General features: G+C 35.0%; 1 protein-coding gene across 5 annotated transcripts in view; it reads left to right on the top strand.

Annotated features, from left to right (window-relative positions):
- Positions 1–21,530, top strand: part of LOC149090016 (NAD(+) hydrolase sarm1-like) — a 57,971-nt gene extending 36,441 nt beyond the window's left edge. For all 5 annotated transcript variants that reach the window (XM_089231991.1, XM_089231981.1, XM_089231974.1 and 2 more), the window contains exons 6-12: positions 9,172–9,348; positions 10,244–10,368; positions 11,541–11,776; positions 14,427–14,529; positions 14,749–14,938; positions 18,062–18,183; positions 18,296–21,530. In XM_089231991.1, coding sequence (XP_089088117.1) covers positions 9,172–9,348; positions 10,244–10,368; positions 11,541–11,776; positions 14,427–14,529; positions 14,749–14,938; positions 18,062–18,183; positions 18,296–18,458 — 1,116 coding nt within the window. In that variant the 3' untranslated portion in view covers positions 18,459–21,530. The remainder of the gene's footprint in view (positions 1–9,171; positions 9,349–10,243; positions 10,369–11,540; positions 11,777–14,426; positions 14,530–14,748; positions 14,939–18,061; positions 18,184–18,295) is intronic.
- The last annotated feature ends 3,198 nt before the right edge of the window (positions 21,531–24,728 follow it).

Genomic DNA, 24,728 nt, shown 5'->3' with positions numbered 1-24,728 from the left:
GATATTTTGTATAAGTGACCACATTAAAAAAATATTTGAATCAATATTTTGATCAAATTTTTCGACAAGTCGATTCAACGGAAACTGATGATTTCAGTTTCAAATTAAGTTTGTTGAAATAGAAAACAAGATCAAAATTTATCGTCTCCACTAAATGAACAGAGTTTTTCGTATTCTTGGAAGAAATTTAGCGCCTCTCCTCACAAGTATCATTCGGGAGAAATTTCTAGGAAAACAAGCAACAGTATGATCGAAAGTAGTTTCGAAATCAGTGCATAACTTAAAATTACCGATTAAAAAAAAAACAACGACTAGATGTTACTGAAGTAAGAAAGAAATTACAGGTTTTGGCAAAATTATGTCAGCCTATTAAATTACTTCAAGCGCGAGCAGCTCTAATTTCTTAATTATTCTTATATTTGTTTACATCTGCTGAATAAGTGTTCGATAAAATATATTTTCATAGCATCTAGTGATATTATATGGTTACAAAAAAATATTCGAATAAATCGATTAAAAAATTTTTGATTAACCAGTTAAAAATATTAATCGATTACCAGCCCTAAGCAGTGATAACACTGGTGCCACGACATGCTTAATCCTTTAACCGGCGGAGCAGAAATCACTGATCTTTTTATGAAGTAGACTTTCTTCCGATTTTCAGCAAGTTCAAAGAAATAGGGATAGGGAAATTTCTTCCATTGAGAAAACAGCTGTACAAAATATCTGTGCTTCTGATTGCTTAAATAAAAGGCTTTTAAGAACGCGAGACATCTCGGCAAAGCCAGTGAGAGAATTAAGTACATGAGAGAGGAAGCTGAAGTTTAGACATTGGCTGGTCTACGTCATTCTAAAAACACTATACACTACACTGTACTTCACTTTCAACAGAACATTCTCACATTGCTAATTTGACCGAGATGGAACTTGCTAACATGTACATCTCTAGTAACGCCCACATATAAGCTGTAAGTATTAAAACATCCACAAGTGTTTCCTATCTCTTCGAGAAAGCAAATTACTCTGTAACAGCATTTCTCAACCTATGATCCACAGGTGGAAAATTTCATCTTATTCATTATTAAATTTGATCAAATTATTAAACCATGCGATGTAAAGGCTCAAATCAAGTATTAGACCCCACGTTTTGAAAGCTCATTGAAGTTTCTTCGGATGTTTTATTGGTCGTGAGGTTCATCGACCAGTTCAAAAAGGTATAGAAACCCTGTTCTATAGCGATAGAACTGAGTTGTGACCAGACCACTCATACTGATATTCGGTGAATTGTTCTGAGGACATCCGCAATCGCGTACCAAGTCCATAAAATTGCATTTTTTTTTAATACATAGGTTCTTTAAAAACCAGATCCATTTCATCAGTCTTGACATCTTGTGGCAACAGTGGTCTTATTTGTGAAAAAAAAAAGTGGCCATAATTAAACTTTGCCGATCTCTGTACTTCTCTTCTGAATAGATGGTAGTTATGCAGAAAAAAGAATGTGCCCGTGGATCTCGTCGACTGAAGGTGTATCATTCTCTCTCTCTTCCTAGTATATCTCCTCTCTCCCCGTTACATTCACTTTCATCTTTTCGATACCCCTTTCGCTCCTTATCTCTTTTGTCGTATTGATGACGAGATAACAGAACAATAAATACAATTTGTGGCCAATACCTGAGTCAAACATTCGTTTGATCAGAGAAGAAGAAGTTCTTTTGAAAAAAGAGATCTTTAATCTAAAAAAATGGCGGGAAAATTATCGCGATGTGTACACTTGAAGTTTCAAGACAGGCTATCATCCAGTTTATGTAGGGGCCTCATGCATATATGGGAAAAGATCTCAAAGGTAAGTCAAAGTGAAAAAAAAAACTCCCGTGCGTTTTACGATCACATCGTAGACGATGATTAAGTCTTCAATAGTTGTAAGATTTAGGCCACTGTGTGTGTGTTATAAGATATTAAATTTTAAAATGTATAATGATAGGAATATAAATAATAATTAAATCCATTGATCATCAATCAGTGGTATAGGATACACTCAATATCTACTCGCACTATGACGAATGGACTTTGAAGACCAAAACTTGTTGAACCATTTCTTTACGACACTGTTCCCACCGTAGGTAACGAAGAAAACTGTGTGAAATGTTCCGAATTTAGGGTTATCACTGGCGATTAACGAATGCGTCAATTGGCCCAAATAATTCAAAACTTTGCTCTTTTTCAGCATCTTACGTAATTATGTATTCATTTTTTAATGCTTCACCCCCCCCCCCCGAACTTTTATTTATTTATTTTTAAATTGAGCCTCCCAAGCAGAAACTCTGAGCTGATCGTTGAATTGGCCTTGTAAATTAATTATAGGCATTTTAGCCATTCGATAACTTCAACCTATTCAAAGGTGTGTGTAACACCACACCGGTGTGCGGCAAGTTGACTTACCAAGACCAAATTCATTTGTTAATTAGAATTTCGATGGGTTTAGTTAAACTATTTTATACATGCTGATGATACTGATGCCATGGAAACGAAACTGATGCTTAAAAAAATTAATCAATATTATTATGTGATAGCTTCATCTCCAGCTATAGATGGGGCTGATCCATCTTGCCAACCATGAAGGAAAGAAGTACCATGTAAGGTACAGATGTATTTCACTCTATGATTTGCAACAGCAAATGTTTATTATTTTCGCCAAATGGTGCCAACCATGAAGGAAAGAAATACAGATGAGAACTAGATTTCCTTCCTTCTAGAGATGGCAACAGCAGACGTTTGTCAGCGCCATCTGTAACCGCTGTGGTAGTCGAGTGGTCATGGTGACGGACTCACATCACGAGGACCCGAATTCGAACCCCACCGTCACCACAGTGGTGGTCGGCTGAAGTTGCTTTTCTGTAGTTCCCAATCTCGAGGAGCAAAGAACAGGCCTACAATGGTACAATTATTCAATCATTACACTTCCCACATAGTTCGAAAAATTTCTAGAAGATGGCAGCACTACTCATAACAAGCATTGCACAAACACAAACGTCATGGTAGGTTTACAACACGTACACGCACATTCCAACATGTACCAATTCCTACAGAAGTAAGTTCCACAGAGGAATATGGGCGACATGTATGTGTGATTTGGTAGTGGGGATCAGCTTCATTTACATGCTGTCAGCAGTATCATTATGTATAAGATATCCTCAGTTCAGGTCTTTTTTATGCCCTTTGCTATGTCCTTTTTGGATATTATCTCTTGACTTTCTCAAACGCTTTTTGTTCTACCCGAGAAGCTTTAATGTTCTCTAGAAAAGAAAAAAAACGCACAATCATTAACATGCATAGAGGGACATTCAAATATACAAATTGGTAGCAACAGAAATCAGTCCAATCACAAAAAGAAGAAAAATAAAGCAGCCCATCATCGCGCCTGAAAATTAGGATAAACATCCTATGAAAAGCAATAAAAGTATAAATTTAGGAGAAATGATTTTCGGAATATTCCCATAATTATTTGCAAAAAGAAGAACATTGCACACAGTAATCTAGTGAATAACGTTCTTTTAAAATACATAAAAATAAACAGACATACCATCAAAGAGATTAAAAAAATGATGCAATCTTGTATCATGATAATGTCATTTTCGCAAAACTCTCTCTTATCCAAATGATTCCAAATTCTTAAATTTTCGTTACTTAACTCTTCAATGCATCGTTAAGCTGATGAGCTACAACCGATTAATAATAAATTATTTCACTTGATTGGCATGAAGAAAAAAATTTCAATCATTTTCTTGAGTAAAATAAAATGAATTTTTAATTATAAAAACGTGTTAAAAAAATGATGGTAAATTTCCATGGTGAAACAGTAATTAAATTATATCGTGAGACCGTGTCATGAATATATAAAACTAAAAAAAAAACCCTCATAGACATATAAATTGCAAATTAAGCATGTAATTTAACTCAAGATTGAAACATATTTGAAAAATGATCAATCACCAATACAACTGAACTTTAATCAAATAATTCCAAGCAACAATCGATTACCATAATTAAATGATATCAGTTAATCAAACATATTCGATGCGAATCAAGACCAAAGGAAAATAATTTTGATATCGAAACAATAATTTTCTATTCAAAAAATTGCCACTTACCTATTTCGTGCCCAAGTCTTCTGTGGCGGGGTGTACTTATATGTTCTACACTATACAATTAATTCTTAAAACAACGATTAAACTTTAATGGAGAAATTACCCGACTGGTCCTAACACATTGGAAGCATGCCGCTGAGTGACGTTATCGAGAACCAAGGTATTTCCTGTTTGGAGATGCCTGTTGGCTAACGATGATCACATGGTTTGTTTTTCGGATTTCGACTAGGTGTCGCAGTTAGACAGTTGCTTCTGAACCGCAGTCAAACCCAAGGGGAAAAAACAGTTTGATATTGAGAACTTCAATAGATTAGAAATTAGTTATTCCGTGCATCGGCAAAAGGAAGCAAAGAAAAGTTATTCGTTTCTATGTATAATTAAGAGTAAATAAAAAATATAAATAGGAAAACGCTCTCGCGACAATTATAAAACGAAATACTCCTGCATTGTGGAAGGTTAATGACTCAAATACAAAAAATCATACATTTCGTTCTTTGTATATCGATGAGCTTATGAAAAATTTTAAATACTCCATAATCACCCTTTCTTGTTGAGAAATACATTCAATTTTAATCGGGAAACATTTGCCATATTGTTGATTGATATACGGTTATAATGATATTGAGTTTTTATTACACTGTATAAGGAGAAATATGCATCTTCTGATCAAAACAAAACTAGAAAAAAACTGTATCTTAATTTTTTCTTTTTCAAAATTTTCTGACACCGACGGCATAAATTCACTAATCAAAGAAAAACTTTAAAAAAAATCTTCCTATGAAAGTGATGAAAAAGCAAATACTATAAATATGTAAGAGAGAGAATCGTTGTTTAAAACAGTTTAGAGCAGAAAAATTCTTCAACCTACTTGCATTTGTGGACCGGTAAAAACTGAAAAAATGATTTGAAGACCAGTAAAAACTGAATAAATAGAATTACCGTTTGGACCCGAAAAAATTTGCGACAGGCAATATATATAAAAATATATAAATTAAGGAAACAATTTGAGGACCAGCAGAAATAGGTGAACAGAAGTAATAAAATTTTGAGGACCAGCAAAAATATGTAAGAAGAAGAAATAATTTGAGGACCGGCAAAAACAGAAGAAATGATTTGAGGACTGGCAAAAAAGAAATAGATAAGAGAAGAATTTTCAGACCAGCAAAAAACGAATCGCTTATCGGCATACCTATATCATATTGATGTTGGGGAGAGTTCTGACTTCTCTGTACCCTATTCATTTTGTGATTTATAAAAAAAGATATAATTTTCTTATGATCGTGCCTGCTTTTTTATCTGCCTGAGATTGTGCAATTTATTCTGTGGACAGCAGGCACATTCGTGGTCGCTGTGCTGTCGTGTAGGAATGCCTTGTGGACGTCCCAACGACGCCAGCATCCACTCAACTTCCACATTTTACGTTGAGGATAGCTGGAACACCAAAACCACTGTACCTTGGGAACCTCCCAAACTGCAGAGAAAACGTAAAGTGAAGACTGATAGGTTCAGGTAGACATGCAGTCCTTCAATAGAATTCGAAAAGGTGGGCGCTTGTGGCCACAATTGCGCCCGAATAAGCACCTGGAGAATAGCGCCGCAGCTCTGGCGGAGAACGTGTTGTCACCTTCAACCTTAAATCGAAGAGAACGTGGACTGAAGTTGCCAAAATGTGGGACAATGGTGAAGAGTGGTTCAGATATGAAGTATTATCGGGCAGGCGGCTTGCATCTAAAAGGATAAAGGGCGTGGAAATTCCCCAGAAGAAAGCGTACGAGGTACATACACGGATAAGTAGTAGTAGTAGTAGTAGGCAAAATCGTGAAAATTAGTAAAATGTTTCCCTGTGTGCCGATAAAGACCCAATTTTCAATTCTGCTGACCAACATAACTGATTGCAAGAGAAAGTAAGGCACCAATGTCTCAACATTCGATTATTTATTTCATTTTCTTGTTATCGACACTAAATACCATTTAAATGCGCGCTGACGAGTGAAAATCAAAGAAAAACGGAAACGAAACTATTGATAAGAAAAAAAAAAAAGAAAAAAGACACGAACCAATGTAGAAAAGAAATGATAAAAAGGGGAATATTTTTCCTCTTCAAAAGAGAAATCATCGCGTTATCAAATTGTAAAACAATACTTTCTTATGAGCTTTGCCTCCGATGAGCTCTTATCAGTTCTGTCGAGACAACGTTTCATGATCACGACCATAAAAAATACACTGCCATTTATTTATTTTTTTCTTCGAATGTGTTTTGGTAATTCTTTTCTCCCTATCATTATCCCACATTTAGGCATTTTATCTTAAATGCCTAATGTCATTATTATTACATTTTTTACGTATCTTTTTGAGGATTGTGGAGGAAAAAGGTATGGTTTTACGGATAGTTGAGGGGAAAAAGAAAAAATATCGGATGGAAAAGAAACGATAGATTAACGGTAATTGTTCTGGGGTTTTACATTCTATTTACCAAAAATATGTGTTTACCAATGTGTGATTCATGGGATTTTTTTTTTTTTTTTTGCATTTCTGAAGATAGTGCAAAGAGCTTCTTTTTTTTAGTTTAATCTTGCGGGTTGATAAAATTTGATTAAATTCAATAATTTTGCACGGGGATTTTCCAACATTGCATTTCAACAATCAAGTACGTTAAGAATTACTCAGGGTGCAAAGTCCTTATACAACTTTAATGTTTAACCCCTAAATGCGTATATCGATGGGAATTATCTTTGTCAGCCAAGATATCACTGTACTTACAAAGAGAAATAAAATTTGAAAATTCTTTTCAAACAACCAGAAGGAAAATGATGCCAATCTAATCCTCCAACTACTTTCTCACGTTAGAACAGTTATGGTTGGAAGGAAGGAGAAAACTTGCAATTTCTTTACCAATAAGAAAACGAACACCGGTTACTATCTTGCTGGTAGGAACTTGTATCAATAGGAATATCTAGTAGGAACCGGGTCTATAAATATCAGATCTTAGACCTCAGATTATTTTCATATTTACCTTATTTGTATATAACTGAAGAAGTAAGGGAAAAACCCTCACAATATGATATAATAATTTGTTTGTATAAAATCAAATTTCACTTCTACGTCGGAATAAAGTTTAGATTATATACAAAACATTTTAAAACATTACTTATATTTTGTGGCAAACCATTTTTGTTTTAACCCTTAAATGCGTAAAGTGCTTTGCAAATGTGCAAAGAGTTCTTTAAACGTTCATCACTGCAGTCGGTTTAAAGATAAAAATTTAGAATCACCTTTGCACACATGAAGTGAGGTTATATTCTTTCTGGTTTGTATTTTGAGGGTAGATTTTCCAATTAATGACAACTATTTGTTTGTTGCAGAGCATGTGCGTCTGCGATTTCGCTAATTTGCTGAAATGTGGTTTTTTTTTTTTTTTTTGCAATTCTTTCTGTTTTTACATTGTTGTTTGCAATACGAATTTTTTCCCACTACAGTTTGAATCACAAAAAAAAATATAAGTTATATGTGTTAGGAAAGTGATATTGCTTCAATACATTTACTTTATGTGCGATTTTTGAAGTTTTCCGCTCCTCCAATAAGGCCCCCACATAAGTCGTACAATTCGAAATAAATTTTTTAAAATAATTTTTCCGACTTTCAATACGTGTCATTACCTGAATGACATAGTGAATGCACCAAAAACAATTATCAGCTCTGAAGAATAAAATTAAGCAGTTGAGTGTTAACTGTTATTCGTTAGAAGTTCCACTGAGGAATGTGTGGACGAGTAGAGGTGAATGTGCGGTTTAGTATTAGTAGTAGTTATTAGTATTAACTATACGGATCATAGAAACATACACGGATTGAAAAATTATTCGAATTATCTGTAAATGTTGAACATGCCCTTTAATTTGCAAAAGCAGATATTAAAAATAATTTTTTTTTTGTACTTCTTACACATAAATTGTAATTAAAAATCATCTGCTCTACATTTAATGTGTCGAACTCAATGTATATATAAGTACCATTTTTCTAAGTACCGTTCTACGCACATCGTTACACAAATTATGTAACATTGTAAGGGGTGCTTTTCTGAAGCAAGGAAAGTTTGGTATTATATTTTTAATACACCAATATACAGAGTGCATAGCAAACAGAGGGGTAGGACTTTTTAATGGCGAACCGTTTGATCTTGGAGGTATACATCTAATTAGAAAAAGTAAAGGGGAAATTCGGGAAAAAACATCGTTAAATAAGGGTAAAACTATTTATTCATATTTAACGCTTTTTTTTTTCCAACTTTCCTCCGTTTATCGAATTCGAATATCTCGCTGAATAGTGCACTAAAAAACGTGATTTTTTTGGCATCAGGAGAGACAAGGCACCAACTTTGTAATTGGGTTCTTGAGCACAGGATGTCCGTATAAAAAAGCTAATTGTTTTTAATCACTATGCAACCCCTTGAAACAAGAATGACCATATCCGAGTCCTACACGTTATTTGGATACTTTTTCTAATTAGATGTATACCTTTAGGATCAACGGCTCGCCAGTAACATGCCATACCTCCGTTTACTATGCACCCCGTATAGTACCGAGTTCATGACTGCATCTGTTAATGTTTGTATCTCAAGCAAACAAAATCTTTATCCATGCCTAGCTTATCTCATATCTGATCTCTTAAAATGGGGAATTCTTTCACTGAAGCATGTGTGTTAAATGCGATGAAAAAATCAGGAATTTTCAATTTAAATAACTCTCGATGAATATTTTACTTATAAACATAAAATTTCTTCTATTCAAGTCATCAGTTGCAGGACAAAAAGTTTTTTACTCATCCCATGTATAGAAAATTTATTATTTTAACAGAATTTGCAGCTGCTCTCAAACTGAATGATATATCTGATATCTACACATTATTTGAATGATTTTTTCAATCGAAAATATGTTTTTAAGTTTGATGTGTGTGTGTTAAAGACTTTCTTTTCACTTATACAGTATACATACATATATGTTCTAAAGGCATATTCTTTATTATTTTCTAGCTTTTCCACGAGATAGGAGCAGTATGTTTTTTAAAAAAGGTAGCTGGAAGTCCCAATGCCATTGCTTCGAAGTTTGCAGTTAGAGCTCTGCAAGAAATCGGCGAAAAAGTACCTCACAAGTTGAGCCAACAAGTTCCATTATGGAATGTCGAAGATGTCATCGAATGGATAAAGCAGGTGAGTTTTATTAGTCAATCTCAGTTAATACGACCTCGGTTGTAATGACACCTCGGCTACAATGTCAGTAATTGACAGTCATGGCTGATTCCCCCATATAACGAGCCTCGCTTATAAAGGCGATGAAAACGCAGCCCACTCAAATACAACGACACTTTTTCGACGCTTTTGCTTCCGTAATTATGACGTTTTCTTAAGAAAAAAATTTTTCTAGTGCTAGAGCTGTCATTATATCAAGTTTTCTGTTGTTCCATTGATACGTATCCAATGGACCACTTTTCAATGAAGTTTAACTCATGATCTTTGCTAGAATCGGAGGTGGAGATAATTTGCATAATTTACATTATATGAAAAATGAATGTGGCCATATAAAATATATATAAAAATATTCATCCCACATGTGCATTATGTTCAACTTTATTTTCGTGAAATATACTCTAATTCCCGTCAGGTTTGATGTAGCTCGTTACTTTCCACTAAGAGGTTATTTATACGTAATGATTGGCAATTTTGTCGACAATTGGTAACATTTTTGGCCAGAACTAGCCAAGTTCCGTGTATGTGTGATCCGAATTCCTCGTATTTTCCTCACTAAAACATGATCATCCTGACCATAATGAGACAATAACTTTTTATAGCATTTGATTAGTACATTCGATTATAGTTTTCACACCAAAAAGGTCTTGGAAATGTCAACCTCGGATGTAACGACTTCGTGGAATCTCTAATGTCGTTATAACCGAGTTTGACTGTAATTATTGGAGTATCTACAGGTATATTGTTTTCTTTTACAATTTTCTTTCGATCCAATTTAAAACTGGCAACTTTATATTTAATTTTCATACAAACTGTGCTGTTCTGTATATTTGAGAAAAAAAAATCTGATATTTCATAGATTGGATTTTGCGAATATGCTTTGGATTTTGAAAACAGCAGAGTGGATGGGGATTTGCTTTTGAAACTCACGGAGAAAGAGCTCAAAGAGGATATTGGAATTAAGAGTGGAATCCGTAGAAAAGGGTATGCGTTTTCAAATGCTTTATTTTATGATAGTGTAATCGAAGAATTAATTACTTGTATTTATAGAGAAAATAACATTGTATGTGTGACTTGGTACAGTATACAGGCTGTTCCAAGTTGTTTTCCACACAGCAGATATCACTGCAACCGTTAACTTTAGAAATATGCTTCTAGTTACAAAAAGTTTTAAAATGAAGTGCAGTTACTCAAAACGTATTAAATTTAAAAAGGAGTCATATACAGGAAAAAATAGAAATACTAGCGTTTTATGTAGACCCTGTGTGCTGTAACTTCCAATTTGTGAAATGTAAAAAAATGTGGTTCTGAGAAATCATTTACAAAGAATTTTATTATGAATAAAAAAATAAAATAAAATGGTTGTGTTCATTCTATTTGTGTACAGTCCCTAAACATAAGAACTTTTGAGTCAATGAAAAAACTTGCCAGCACAGTGATATAACCCCACCGTCGCCATAGTGGTGGTCGGCTGAAGTTGGTTTCCTGTGGTTCCCAACTTCGAGGCGCAAATGCGAGTCGATCTCCCCATTAAAAAGTCTCGCCACAGAGAGCAACAGGCCTACAACGATTAATTATTCAACCATTACACTTCACTCGTATTTAGAAAAACTGGTGGCAGATGGCAGCACTACACATAACAAGCATTACACAGAAACAAACTTTACGTCAGGTTTCACTACACATACACACACATTCCCGCATGTACCAATTCGTTAGAGGTTCCGCAGAGGAATATGAACGAGGTACATGTGTGGTTTAGTAGTAGTAGTAGTAGCACAGTGATATATTGCCTACTCAGTGATTTTATATATTTAATGTCGCGATAAATACTGCATTTAAAAATATACAAAACTTTTTGCAAATGACTTTTCAGAGCGAATCTACATTTCAATAATTGGAAATTTTAACACACGGAGACAATATAAGAAGTTAATTTCTCTATTTTTCCTCTAAACTTTTTTTCTATACAATTCCCCTAAAATGAATTTTGAGATTTCATGTAACTGCACGTCATTCGAAAACCTTTGGTAATTGAAAGTGTGTTTCTAAAGTCAACGGTTGCAGAGATATCTGCTGTGCAGATAATGATTTGGGACAGCCTCTATTGTTTCGATATTGACCTCACGTCCTTCTATAATGTAAATTTTATGCAGATTCCTACGTGAGCTGGATCAGCTCAAGGTGAAGGCTGACTACTCTTCGTGCGGAACGTCCTCTCCGTACAACTTTCTCCAAAACATTGGAATAGAATATTCCAAATACACATATCCCATGTGTCAATACTCAATAAACATGACCAACATTTCCAGCGTCACCGAAGAAGATCTGAAAGAAGGTTGCGGTATCACAAACGCTATGCACAGGGGAACCATATTGCGGGCAATATGCGGTGAGTTGAATAGGTATAATCTTTATACAGAAATTATGTATGTGAATTAGGGTGAACCTTATTTTTCAACTTTTAAGAAGTTTAGTTCCCACCTCCTATCTTGTTTCAATCAAAAAAAAAAAAAAAAAAAAAGATCTGTGTAAAATTTCAGCTCAATCAGTACCTTCTGGCGACCCTTAAACACTTTGAAGTTGGAACATAGTGAACTATGTTAATTCCCTATAGCAGGAGTCTTCGACCTTTCAGACATTACGAGCCAAACTGAACTTTCCACGAAGCCCGCGGTCCACCAATTCATACCGTAGTATTCTCGGTTATTAAACAGGGTTCTCCAAATTTATTGAACACTTTTATTTACTCTGAATTTATTTTCTTCATAAAATTTTTTATTCATTTTTAAACAAATAAATTAATTAATTACTTTTATTCAATTAATTCTTTTGTTTTGTCAAATCTCAAATTTGTCCTGATAATTATGAAATTAGTTTTTCATTACTTTTAAATCTTCATTTTAATTATGGAATCATTTTTTTTAATTCTTAATTTTTTCATGACTTATTACAATTAGCATTTCTGAAACTACAATTAGCAATTCTGAAATTACTCTTGATAGTTTTTAAATTATTCTCAATAATTCTGAAATTATTTTTATCAGTAGTTTTGCAGTCGTTTAAAAACATCCGAAATCCAATTTCCCGGAAAAAAAAACTGTCCCAATTCGAAAAATATTTTACTATTCTACTTACTTAGCAGTAGAATACTTCTTTTATTTCTTAATTAATTACTTACTTCTCTCAGTAAATCTGTAACTATTTTTTCATTATCTTAAACTTTTCAACCCAATGTGAAATTACTTCTTCCATTAAGGCTTTTTTTAGCATGTCTGCAAATTCTGTAATTGTGTATACCTTTCGGATGCCCAATTTGGCCTCTCGTCATATGTAGCCTATATGAAATCATAGTCCTTAAAAACTGTTTTGGCTCGGGTCCCCCGAATTTATTAAGGCCTAAGGCCTTCTTAATGTATGTATAAAGTGCACAGGATTACTATTGAATCTGGAAAGTACCTCACAGTTCTAAATGCAGTAGCACAGGTTTCAGTGGCCAGAGGTCTTTAACGATTTTTTGATCTTTATACACGGAAATTATGTACGCATATTAGGGTGTAGACCTTATTTTTCAACTTTTAAAGAAGTTTAGATTTTTTTTTTTTTTTTTTGGAATTTAATCGTTTTTCTACGTAAAGTAGCCATTTTCTAAAAAATGGTTGAGAGGCCACAGCAAAAAGCTCGGAGGGCCACATTTGGCCCGCGGGCTAGTGTGAAGACAGACCTCTGTCCTATACTCGATGATTAATTTCGTTCAAAAGAGGTATACTCCTCCCTATCTCTCTCGACTGGTTTTTTTTTTCATTCTTAGAAAAATTTATGAGGACACACATCCAGGAAATCCCAGTAATTGTGTAAAAACATTCTGAATTCAATTTCCCAAAAAGTTTGTCTCCGAAATCTTCCAAAAAAAAAACCCCCGTAAAAAATACATTCTGCAACTAAATCCTCTCTTACGAAGAAATAATGTTCAGCGTTTGTTCGTTCGCATTATGTTTTATTCCGATAAAAATTATTTTGCTGCAAATGAAAATATGTTTCTCTTATAAAAGCTGTGTGCGTTATTGAAAAAAACCTAATATTTCTCAAACTTTTCGCATTATTTCAGATATTTTTCGAATCGGGACAGTTTTTTTTCTGGAAATTGGATTCAAATTGTTTTTAAACAATTGTTATGGTATCCTGGATGTGTTCTCATAAATTTCTCTAAGAAAAAAAATGGTCGAGATAGGGAAGATTATATTATATATTTTTGTTAAGTTTTGAAAAACATCTTTTATTATATTTTTATAGTGTTAATTCCGGCCTTACTGTGTTCCAACTTTAAAGCGTTAAAGGGTCGCCTCATAGTTGTCCGATTGAGCTAAAAATCGTGCACAGATAATTTTTTTTAATTTAACAGGATTAAGGGTGGGAGCAGCAAAAGTTCGGAAAATTATCTATATCTAAGAGACACCCTAATGAATATACAGTCAAACTGTTTCGAAAAAGATTGGAAAATCTGTAGTCAAACCATCTGCAGTTTACTGTTTTGCATTGATCCCCCCCCCCCCCCGTTTCCCATGTAGATTTTGGTTGAAATTGGAACTTCTTTTATAAACTGTAGAGCACCACTGTAGATCAGTGGTTTCTTAACCTTTTATAGCCCATGGCTCCCTTTCGGGCCATATTTTTTTCTCATGCCCCCCCCCCTCCTCCCTGTGCTATCCAGTTCCCCCGCCATCAATCCAGGAGGGGAAATCCTTCTTACATACTGAATTGAATTTAGTTATTAAAACTATATAAATTTATAATACAAAGAATTTTTATAAATAAGGTTTAATATTCGCATTTGCATCTTTGTATGAAAAATGGCAAAAATACATACTTGCACAGGGTAGTTACTTCGAAGAAAACACCAAATAAACAGTTCTATCTGTATTAATTCTTCAGTAATAAAATAAAAAATAAGTCTCGGAACTTTTTTTAACGTAGTAGTGTGTGTGTGTGTGCGCGCGCATCACTAATATGGACAGTATTTTTTTTTTTCATTTCTTAAACAGATCTCTTGAAAAGTAAGTCGGAAGGGATCGAAGACCGGTTGAAACCTCAAGAGTTGGATGCTTTCATTAGCTATAGACGAGCAACTGGATCGTGGCTTGCCAGGTAAGTGTTAATAAGTAGTTATTCATTAATATCCACGTATTTATGCATCCAGTTTGCTATTTATTTCGAGCATCCATTAGCATTAGTCGTAAATATGATTCAGCACTAATCTGCCAAAATAAGGATTCATCTCGGATAAGTAGTAGAGAAAACCGAAAAAAAAATAGCACACTGTAGGATTTCGTGTTGATACTAATGCATTACCCTTTATGATTTCAGTCTTTTGAAAGTCCACCTACAAATCCGTGGCTATAAGGCATTTTTGGATGTAGAGAAGTTGGAGGCCGGAAAATTTGACTACCATCTTTTGGATAGTATCAGGCGGGCGAGAAATTTCATATTGGTGCTGACTCCTAATGCGCTTGACAGGTGCATAGGAGATGAAAGCTGTAAGGATTGGGTGCACAGGGTAAGTTCGTATGAAACTTAGGTGTAGGCAATAAAATTTTAGTTTCATGTAATTTTTTCTTTTCTTTTAAATTAAACCTTCATTCAGAACTTGCGACAGATATAGCGGAACCGGACCCTTCGTTCAATATGGTCCACGCTATCGTATCAATAACGATTCTCTTCAACAATGATGTTTATGAAAAGCTAAATTATGTACGACATTAGCTTAAGTTATTTGTCCCGCAAACTGGGGGAAAACTATCTAAACGATTTCGAAAGCTCAGAGAGCCCAAACGATTTCGAAAGCTCAGAGAGCCCAAACTTTTTTGAGCATCTTTGAGTCCCAATTTTTATATATTTGGAATGTGAGAGATAAGTCACAGCTCCAAAAAAGACGCACATGCATTATTGGATGATTTAACGAAAATGCTTAAAAATATCTATACAAAAATATGAACGAACACAATTCCATGTAATTCACACATTAAAATTAATAAAACTTTGAAATTAACGGGAGAAATAATTCGAGAACACACTAATGAAAATTCAAAAGTGATGAGAGAGAAAATTGTAGAACTAATTAGAATTCAGTATTCATAAAAATTCGGAATCGATCAAAGAAATGATTGAAAATTAATGGGAGAAATCCTAGATTCCATGAAAATTTGGAATCGGTCAATTTGGTTCCTACAAACCTCCCAGGCTGGCTCATCCGCCATATTTGTGCCAAATATGACGCAAGTATCATCACGGCACAGCCAATAGCTGTTTCTAACTCTTCTTTTTTTCAATGATTAGACATCACTTTGGATAGAAAACTGGTTTTTTTTTCACTCTAAGATGAATAACGTTGAGTCAGCTCGGTATATTCCAGGCGCCTTAGGTCAAAGAAATAACCGAAAATCTATGAGAGAGAGAAGTCATTCCAAAATTCTTGAAAATTCGAGAATTTGAAGAAAATCCACAACTAATGAAAATCCCTTCGAAATAGTCTTCACCTAACACCATCTGATTTTAAAGAGGGTTCATAATGAAAACAATGAATTACAGTAAAACCTCCTCTAACGGTCACCTCCGAACAATGGCCACATTTTTTGGAACTGAACGCGTCCCATAGACTTAACATTACAAGAAACCTCCGAACAACAAGAAATTTCCGAACGGCCACTTTGAACATGGAATCAGGGGAAAAATACGCATATATCGAGATGAGAACTAATGATTTTAAAGTTGATTTTTAAGAGAGTTTTCCCGCTCCCCAGAACTTTATAGGGGAAAAAGATTAGGCATGCTTTCTACATAATGTACCTAAAAATGGTGCTCTCAAATAGGAATAGAAATGTCTAGGGTATTCATATTTTGAGTGGGATGTGTCTATTTTATTTATAAACAAGAATGTGTCAGCGCCTATGTCTCCAGCTATCGGATTGGACTTAGGAACGCCCTGGAAAGAAGGTCTAGTTGAAGGTTCAGTATGAACAAAGAACTACACTCGAATCCCGTTATAACGAACTCCAAGAGACCGTAGAAATCCCTTAGTTGTTAAGGAATTCCAAGTTTTTGCATTGTTTTTACGTAAATGCATCTGGGTATTAGAAAAGTGTTCTTTAAAACGAGATTTTAGGCAGCTAAATTTTAGAGACAAATTTTAGATTTAAATAATAATACTTTAATAAATAATACTAAATTTTAGATTTAAATAATAATACTTTAATAAATAATACTAAATTTTAGATTTTTTAGATCGAGATTTTAATCATCGTCTCTTGGTCCATATCAGCTTTTCTCTCTTGTTGTGTTCTACCTGAGTCCTGCAAGTCTGAATTTTAGGATGTCGTAATAGATAGATTAATCAATCATTTTAATACAGTTGAATCCCGTTTCAACGGATACCGTTATAGCGAAAATCTCGTTTTAACGAACACTTTTCTGATTCCCAGATACGTTTGGAACAATGCAAAAACCTAGAATTCCTTTATAACGAAATTTCGTTATGAATAAGGAATTTCTCCGGTCTCTGAGAATGCGTTATAACGAGATTCGACTGTATTACAGTATCAAAATATAATCATATATTTTTCAATATAATCAATTATATAATTATCGTAATCAGTTACAGAATGTCATTTCACATGCTATGTAACATAGATCACAAATTTTAGTTGTTTTGTTTTTTCCAGAAATAAAACTGCTACTCCCAATAACGGCCACCTCCCAATAGAGGCCACATTTTCACGGTACCGTTTGTGGCCGTTGTTGGGAGATTTTACTGTACTTAAAAATTAATTCACACACACTGAAAGAAAGCGCTCCCATTTCAGCGCATTTTCAGGATATGGGGGTGGGGGGACTAAATAGCCTTAGAGAGAAAGAAAGAGAGATCCTATATAGATGTATTTTTAAGACAATTTTCAAATGTACTATACACATATAGCATAAAAAATTATATAGTGAAACCCCGCTACAACGATACTCAATACAACGATAAATCCTTCGACAACGACATTTTCTGCATCATTCGCCTATTTGAATTGCCTATAGTCTAATGTTAAACTCCGTTCTATACAACGATATCCTTCACTACGATAAATCCCTCTATAACATTTTTTGAATAGATTTCGAAACTGCTCTTCCACGATATTTTTTATATTTAGCTTAAAACCACCACCGATACATTTTTTGATTCTTCAGCAGTTTCTGTTCTTTCGAGGGTGTCTTATAATAGGTATCTTTCGTACTATCTACCCTTTGAAAGAGTTAATGAAATTGCCGTGAAGCTACTTTCCATGTAGTGCAGAAAAAATGTTGTACGGGAAATTACTTTACAGGGTGAAATAACCAACAATTTTATTCGTCAACTTGTTTTGCTGTGAATAAACACTCATAAATGCATTTTATGGCTGTACTAACAACACCAGTTTTTCCAAGAAGAGATGCCAAAAAAAGCTTACATTTGACGGCACCTGATGGTAATGCTACCTCTCGATGTAACGATAAACTTCTTTACAACGATATTTTTTCTTGGTCCTCAGAGTGTTGTTATATCGAGGTTTCACTGTATATATCATTAAAAAATTTGGCATTGTACTGTGTAGTTATTCATCATAGTTATACATGTTTTATTCATTTCTTTCTTGTACAGGAAATCGCTGAAGCTATAAGGTGTAAGTGTAATATCATCCCCATCGTTGATAAGTTCCATTGGCCGGAAGCAGAGTCCTTACCAGAAGACATGAGGGCCGTCACGAAATTCAACGCTGTGACGTAAGTAAATTTCTTCTGAAAGACCGAAAAATCCCAGAACTAGAATAGAAAATTTGAGATGGCTTTCTTATAAACAGAAAAATTTAATATTGTCCCTTTCTCCAATCAACAGATGGAGCCTAGATTACCAAGACGCCTCAGTAGACAAACTAGTACGATTTTTAGGGGGAGAAACGAACTCTAAACCCGGTGAAATTGTGAGTTACAAGCCCAAAATTGCAGCAAAGCATGCATCAACGACTCCTCCATTGCCGCGTCGCTTAGACTGTGATTGAGACGAACGATAGTTTATGACTTCATCTCACCTGATGGAAGGAAAAAACAACTACTAATATTTGCCAGAAGGTGTTAAGACTGTGGCGTAGATCAAAGATACTCAAGCAACTGCTGTGAAGAAAGCATCAGCTATTCAACAAATTCGCCGTTTAATTTAAAACTGAAAAGTTTGAAATTTATGGAGTTTTTTCAATATCTTTTTTGTAAGCTTTTGCCCAGTGCAACCAAAAAATTAACCGAATTTTATTATTTAAAAAAAAAATTCCGTACTAGAAAATCACGGGCACTTCAAGCATACCATATTGAGGCAGAAGCGGGGCATGCAGCCAATCTCTGCTTATTGAACCATCTGTCGACGGCGCAGTCATAGCAAATAGATCGCTTATTTGACACCAAAAGCGAAACGTGTAGCTAAGTTCAAGTTAACTAATGTCACGGCCTGTTCTTGTTTTGCTTTATGCCACACCATCTAAAAATTTATATTAAAAACTAAAGTTTTCTTTCCATTTCACATTCCGAATAAATCAATTTGTTTAAAAAATAATAATAACACAGACGCCGACGAGACTTTCGAAATGCGGACTGTCCATATTGAATATGATAACCCTAACCGTCCATTTTGTGTGTGTGTGAATGGATGTAATTAAAGTCTGGAAATAAAAAGGACAAATTCAATTTGCATTAATATCAGGCGGGTCAAAAGTACATGACACATTTTAAAAATTAAAATTAAATAAACCGATTGCATGTGAATATGATCTTCTACAAGGGGTTTTCAACGCATGGGCTACGGGCACCATTTGGTCCTCGGAGCTTTTTGTCGTGGAAAGGCGAACATATCAAGAAAAATAGTTGAAAATATTGCAAAACGATTAAACGATTGAGAGGCTTAAAATCATTAATCCTAGAATTAATGAAAGAAATAATTATAAAATAAATGAAAGAAATAATTATGAAGTAAATGAAAGAAATAATTATAAAATAAATGAAAGAAATAATTATAAAATAAATGAAAGAAAGAATTTTCTAGAATAATAATAAGAGTAATAATTCTGTAACAAATTGTGGAAGCTCAGAATTAATGTGAAAGAAATAATTTCAGAATTTCTAGAAAAAATAATTTTAGAATCAGTGAAAAAAAATAACTAATAAATCAATAAGAGTTTTTAATTAAGAATTTTGTAATTTTTTGACAGAAATTATTTCACAATCAATTAAATAGTAATTGCGTGATTATTGAAAGAAGTTTCATTTCAGAATCATTTGAAGTGATTTCAGATTAAAATTAATCTCAGAATAAATTAATTTAATCAGTAATTAATCAAAATTGATAGTTAATAAAATGAATGATTTCAGAGTAACTAAAAGTCTTCAAATTTTTATTCCTGTTTAACTCGGGGGAAGGGGGTGAGGGGAACCAAATATCCTTCCATTAAGATGTCACTAAATTGCATTAGTTGGTGACCCATGGACTTCATGGGAAATTTCAATTTGACTTGCTGTGTCTGAAAGGTTGAAGACCCCCCTCCCCCTGAATTCTACTGCAACTCCTTGATCGTACATGCATCTCGTGAACATTTCACCTCCTGGAAATTCCTATTGAATTGGTACATGCCAGAACGTATAGTAAGTGTGTATGTGTGTGTATATATATGCGTGGCCTCAATGTATTTATGTTGTCAGAGTTAGACCTGTTTCGTGTTATGCTGGTGCTGCCATATGTCTTCAGTATTTCGAAACAAAAAATTACGAGTGCTCGAATTTTTATGTTATGTAGGAATCGTGTTGAAAGTCTGCCTGCTCTCTGCGGAGTATGGATATGATCTGCGGTGAAACGTTGATGTCACACGGAAATCCTGGCATCTACCGTTTTCCCCTCAAAATATGGAAGCCAGATGGCAGCACCAGTATAACACGAAACAAGCTTAACTCTGACAACTAAAATACTTAGGGTCACGCATACACTCAGAATACACGTTCCGGTGCTTACTAGTTTCAGGTAGATATTTCTCAGAGGAACGTTTATGAGGTGCATGTGCGGTTGAGTAGCAGTAGTAAAGTGTCATAACAAACACACCAAATTTTGTGCACAGACAGTGCTGTATCGCTTGTATTTGGTTGACATTGAACTGTGATAGGGAGAAGTGAATCACGCAAGTAATCACGATATCTATCACAATACATGTTGACAAATGAATGGACTGAAATTAAGAATCGTTTACATGTGGCTGGAGCTGGTAATGGTGCATTTATTGGAATGTAGGGGGGAAAAAAACTGTTTACGCAAAATTTTTGCTGCTTTTATCTTTGTTTGATGTTACACAGTGGCATTTATAACAATCTCATACGCCTATTGTTGATTTTAGCTTGAATTTTGAAATGTGTCACTGACTTTCGGCCTCCCCGTATATCACAATAATAATATATATATCAATAAAGACGTAATTTATAAATTATGATTGTGTCCGAAATTAAATGGCATCCATAATAAAATTTCAATTTGAGATAAGTCTGTAATCCCGTGCTTCAATTAGGAGGCAAGAAAGCTAATTACAGTACACGCAAAAATATTATCTGGGTTCTGGTTGTTGATCTACCAGAGTCCACTGCAGCCCACGATTACCAACTCAAACCTTTAATATGCGGTATCGATAATCTGAAATTATCACCCAGCTGATATTGCTTACTAAAGTCATTTGAGTTTTGTGATAGCATTTTTATTTATTATATAAACATCGAAAATGCACAATAATTTTTTTTTTTAATAACAAGTAATCGATGTGTCTGGTCTATTTTCCACTTCATGATCTGGCAAACTAACACCAAAACATTTTTTTTTCCCAAGAGGAGGAAAAAAAAAGCTTTATTGTATTTAAATTATTTAAATTGTGGCAGCAGTGCTGCTGCAAAATCATCATTTTATATTCAGCATTTTTACTTTGGGAAAAAAAAAATGTTTACCTTTGGCATTTTTGGAAATTGCTTTTTTTCCTTCTTGATTTATGTTGCCATGTGTGTGTTTTCATGTAAATGTGTAAAAAATATTTTTTATATTAAAAAAAAACGTATGTTCCGAATTTTAGTGTTCAGTTCTTTGTCTACATTCGTGTTCAGCCTGGCCCAATACGTTTCAAGGTTGGTCATAGGTGAAGTCAAAACCACACTCGTGTTCAGCCTGGCCTAATACGTTACAAGGTTGGTCATGGACAAGTGGTGCGACCGCTCTATTATTGGCAATGATCGTTGAATGTTCGAGGCTGGAATGTATTGGAACGCTGGTCTCTCTCGAAGAGAACGACTATGATCTTCCAACCCCCCCCCCCCCCCCACCTCAAAATTCAAAGAAGTCACCTTCCTTTACGATCTTCCAATCCGTTTGGCCACACATTGGTCGAAGAACGGAGAGTGTTCTGGTAGCAAAATAGGGCCAAACTGGGCCAGTGTGTAGCTAGCCTATGAAGATCGTATAATTTATATCGGGGACAGGAAAATATTTGCGAATAAATATTGGGCCAGGCTGTTCCTTGGTGATACAATGAAACCTCGCTAACGATACCCGATACAACATTAAATCCCTCTACAACTATATTTTTTCAAATCATATTTGACGTTGCCTACGCTATAGTCTAATGTTAAACTCCTCTCAATACAACGACATCCTTTACTTTACTATTATAAATTCCTCTGTAACGATATTTTTTTGGAGATTTCGAAACTGCTACAACGGTATTTTTTATACATATATAGTTGCCTCAAAACCACTTTCAATATATTTTTAATTTTCTCATCAGTTTTTATTCTTTCAAAATGGTTTTATAGTAGCATCGGTAATTCGCACTATCTACCCCTTGGAGCGCGGTAGCCCAGGTCGATGACATACTCGCCTAAAGTACCAAAGGATGTTTAGAGGTGTCGTGAGTTCGATACCCGGTTTGTCCTTGTCAGAAAACTTTCCTGACACAGGGGTACACAACAAAAATGGCGACATTACCGCAGAAAAAATTGCAACCACAGGGAGTCCCCCATCGAGGGGTTAACGCACCAACCTCTCAATGATCATAAAAAAGCCTGCCGTTCGGAATTGGCAATAAATTGTAGGTCCGGGTGGAATTAGTCCTCGTGTGCAGAAAATAACCGTGGTGCGACAAAAATTATCAATAATCTACCCCTTGAAAATGTTAGTGAAGTTTCCGTGAAGCTACTTTCTGTGTACCCCACGAGTGCTGTGCGGTAAAGTACTTTACAGGTAAAACAACTGACTGACTTTTATTGTGAACTACAGAATTTTTTTGATGTGGGAATAAACACTCACAAATGCATTTTATGGTGGTACTGACACCGCCAATTCAGAACAGATTCCAACAGCATAAATTTGACGGCGTCTGATGATGATATATAATGCTACCTCTCCATACAACAATAATCTCTCGAGCGCGGTAGTCAAGAGTGATAAGATACTCGTCTAAAGTATCAAAGAATGTTTGTAGAGGTGTCACGAGTTCGATACTCTGTTCGTCCTTGTCAGAAACTTTCCTGACACAGGGGTACTACAGTAACGGCGACATGACCATAGAAAAAAATTGCTACCACTGGGTGTCACATTAAGGAACTAGCGGACCAACTTCTCGGTGAGCATATAGAAGAAAAAAAGTCTGTCGAGTTCAGAATCGACAATAAATTGTAGGTCCCGGTTTAATTATCCCTCGTGTGCAGAAAATGACTGGTGCGACAAAAATATGATCGAATGATAACTTCTTTACAATGATGCACGCACCTATTTTCGGTGTTTTTATCCGGACTTTACGTGAATTCTTTCACTACTGACGGCAACATCGACCTTTGGAGGAGGAGGGGCACAAAAATTTTCTTCCCGAGACATTTTGAGTTACCACCCTTCAAAAAGCATTTAAATTAACAGAGAAATCGGTTACTATAGCATATAAAGGGCATTTTATCTCGATATTTTAATTTTTTTCACCGAAATATCCCACCCACCCCTAATTTTTAGTGTCGGCATGTGCCTTCCCCATTCCCAATCCCCGCGTACGCCTCTGACTAACACGATAACTACCACTAACTTTTTTAACCCCCATGAAATCCCTTGCATACGTTGTTGGTATTTCGAAGTATAAAGGCAGTATAACTACTTTACGGTTAACCAGACGACAGCACAAGTGTAGGTCAACTAGTTTTATCAAATATCTTAATAAAATTCTGTTAGACGTTTCGCCTCTGTGATAGCGCATTACATTTTTATATGATGTACTGCACCCCCGGGGCGCGGTAGCCCGATCGATAAGATGCTCGCCTAAAGTACCAAAGGATGTTTCGAGGTGTCGCGAGTTCGATACCCAGTTCGTCCTTGTCAGAAAACTTTCCTGACACAGGGGTACAACAAAAAACGGCGACTTGACCGCAGCAAAGAATTTCTACCGCAGGGAGTTCCCCCCCATCGAGGGGTTAGCGCGCCAACCTCTCGATGAGTATAAAAAACAAGCCTGCCGTTCGGAATCGGCAATAAATTGTAGGTCCCGGTCTAATTGGCCCTCGTGTGCAGAAAATGACCTTGGTGCGACAAAAATGATCAAATTGCACCCCCGCAAAGTGCTTCCCTAACTAATGCATGAAAATTATTTTTTTCTTGGCGGGTAAAATAAATATTCATTATTATGTATTAGTCATCATGTTTCACAATTGATATTTTTTCATTTTCATTGTAAGCGTATAGTGCAGACAGTATTTTAAAGTACCAAGTTAATTGATTCATTTTGTGAACTAAATAATTTGATTTTTGTGTTTTTAGGCTTTAAATAGAACTAAAATAACCTACCAAAAAATTTACACAATAATTACTTCATTTTTTCATAATGTCGTAATAAAAGGGTTAAAAAACCATCGAAATAACTTTCTACGGAGCCAAATCCATTTCTTTTTAATCGCCAAAGTGTGATACATACTTATACAGAGTATCCTGCAAGTCCTAATTTGATCTTTATCAAAACAACCATTTGCCGTAGAGGTATGGTTCTAATTTGATCATTTTTTAGCCGCACCACAGTTATTTTCTGCATGCGAGGGCTTATTAGAGCGGGACCTACAAATTATTGCTGGCCAAAAGGAATTTTTTTATATACTCACTGAGGAGGGGTTGGTGCGCTAACCCCTCGGTGCAGGAGTTCCCACAGTAACAATTGTTTTCTGTGATCATGTTTTGTTGTTGTATAAGTTATACCTCCGCATCAGGAAAGTTTCTGACAAGAATGTGTGTG

Source organism: Pholcus phalangioides, unplaced genomic scaffold (assembly GCF_987345545.1).
Source record: "Pholcus phalangioides strain wild (caught in Gottingen) unplaced genomic scaffold, Ppha-v1.0 ptg000001l_1, whole genome shotgun sequence".
In the NCBI taxonomy this organism is placed as follows: domain Eukaryota; kingdom Metazoa; phylum Arthropoda; class Arachnida; order Araneae; family Pholcidae; genus Pholcus; species Pholcus phalangioides.
Note: the sequence above shows the minus strand (reverse complement) of the source record. Positions and strands in the feature narration are given on the sequence as shown.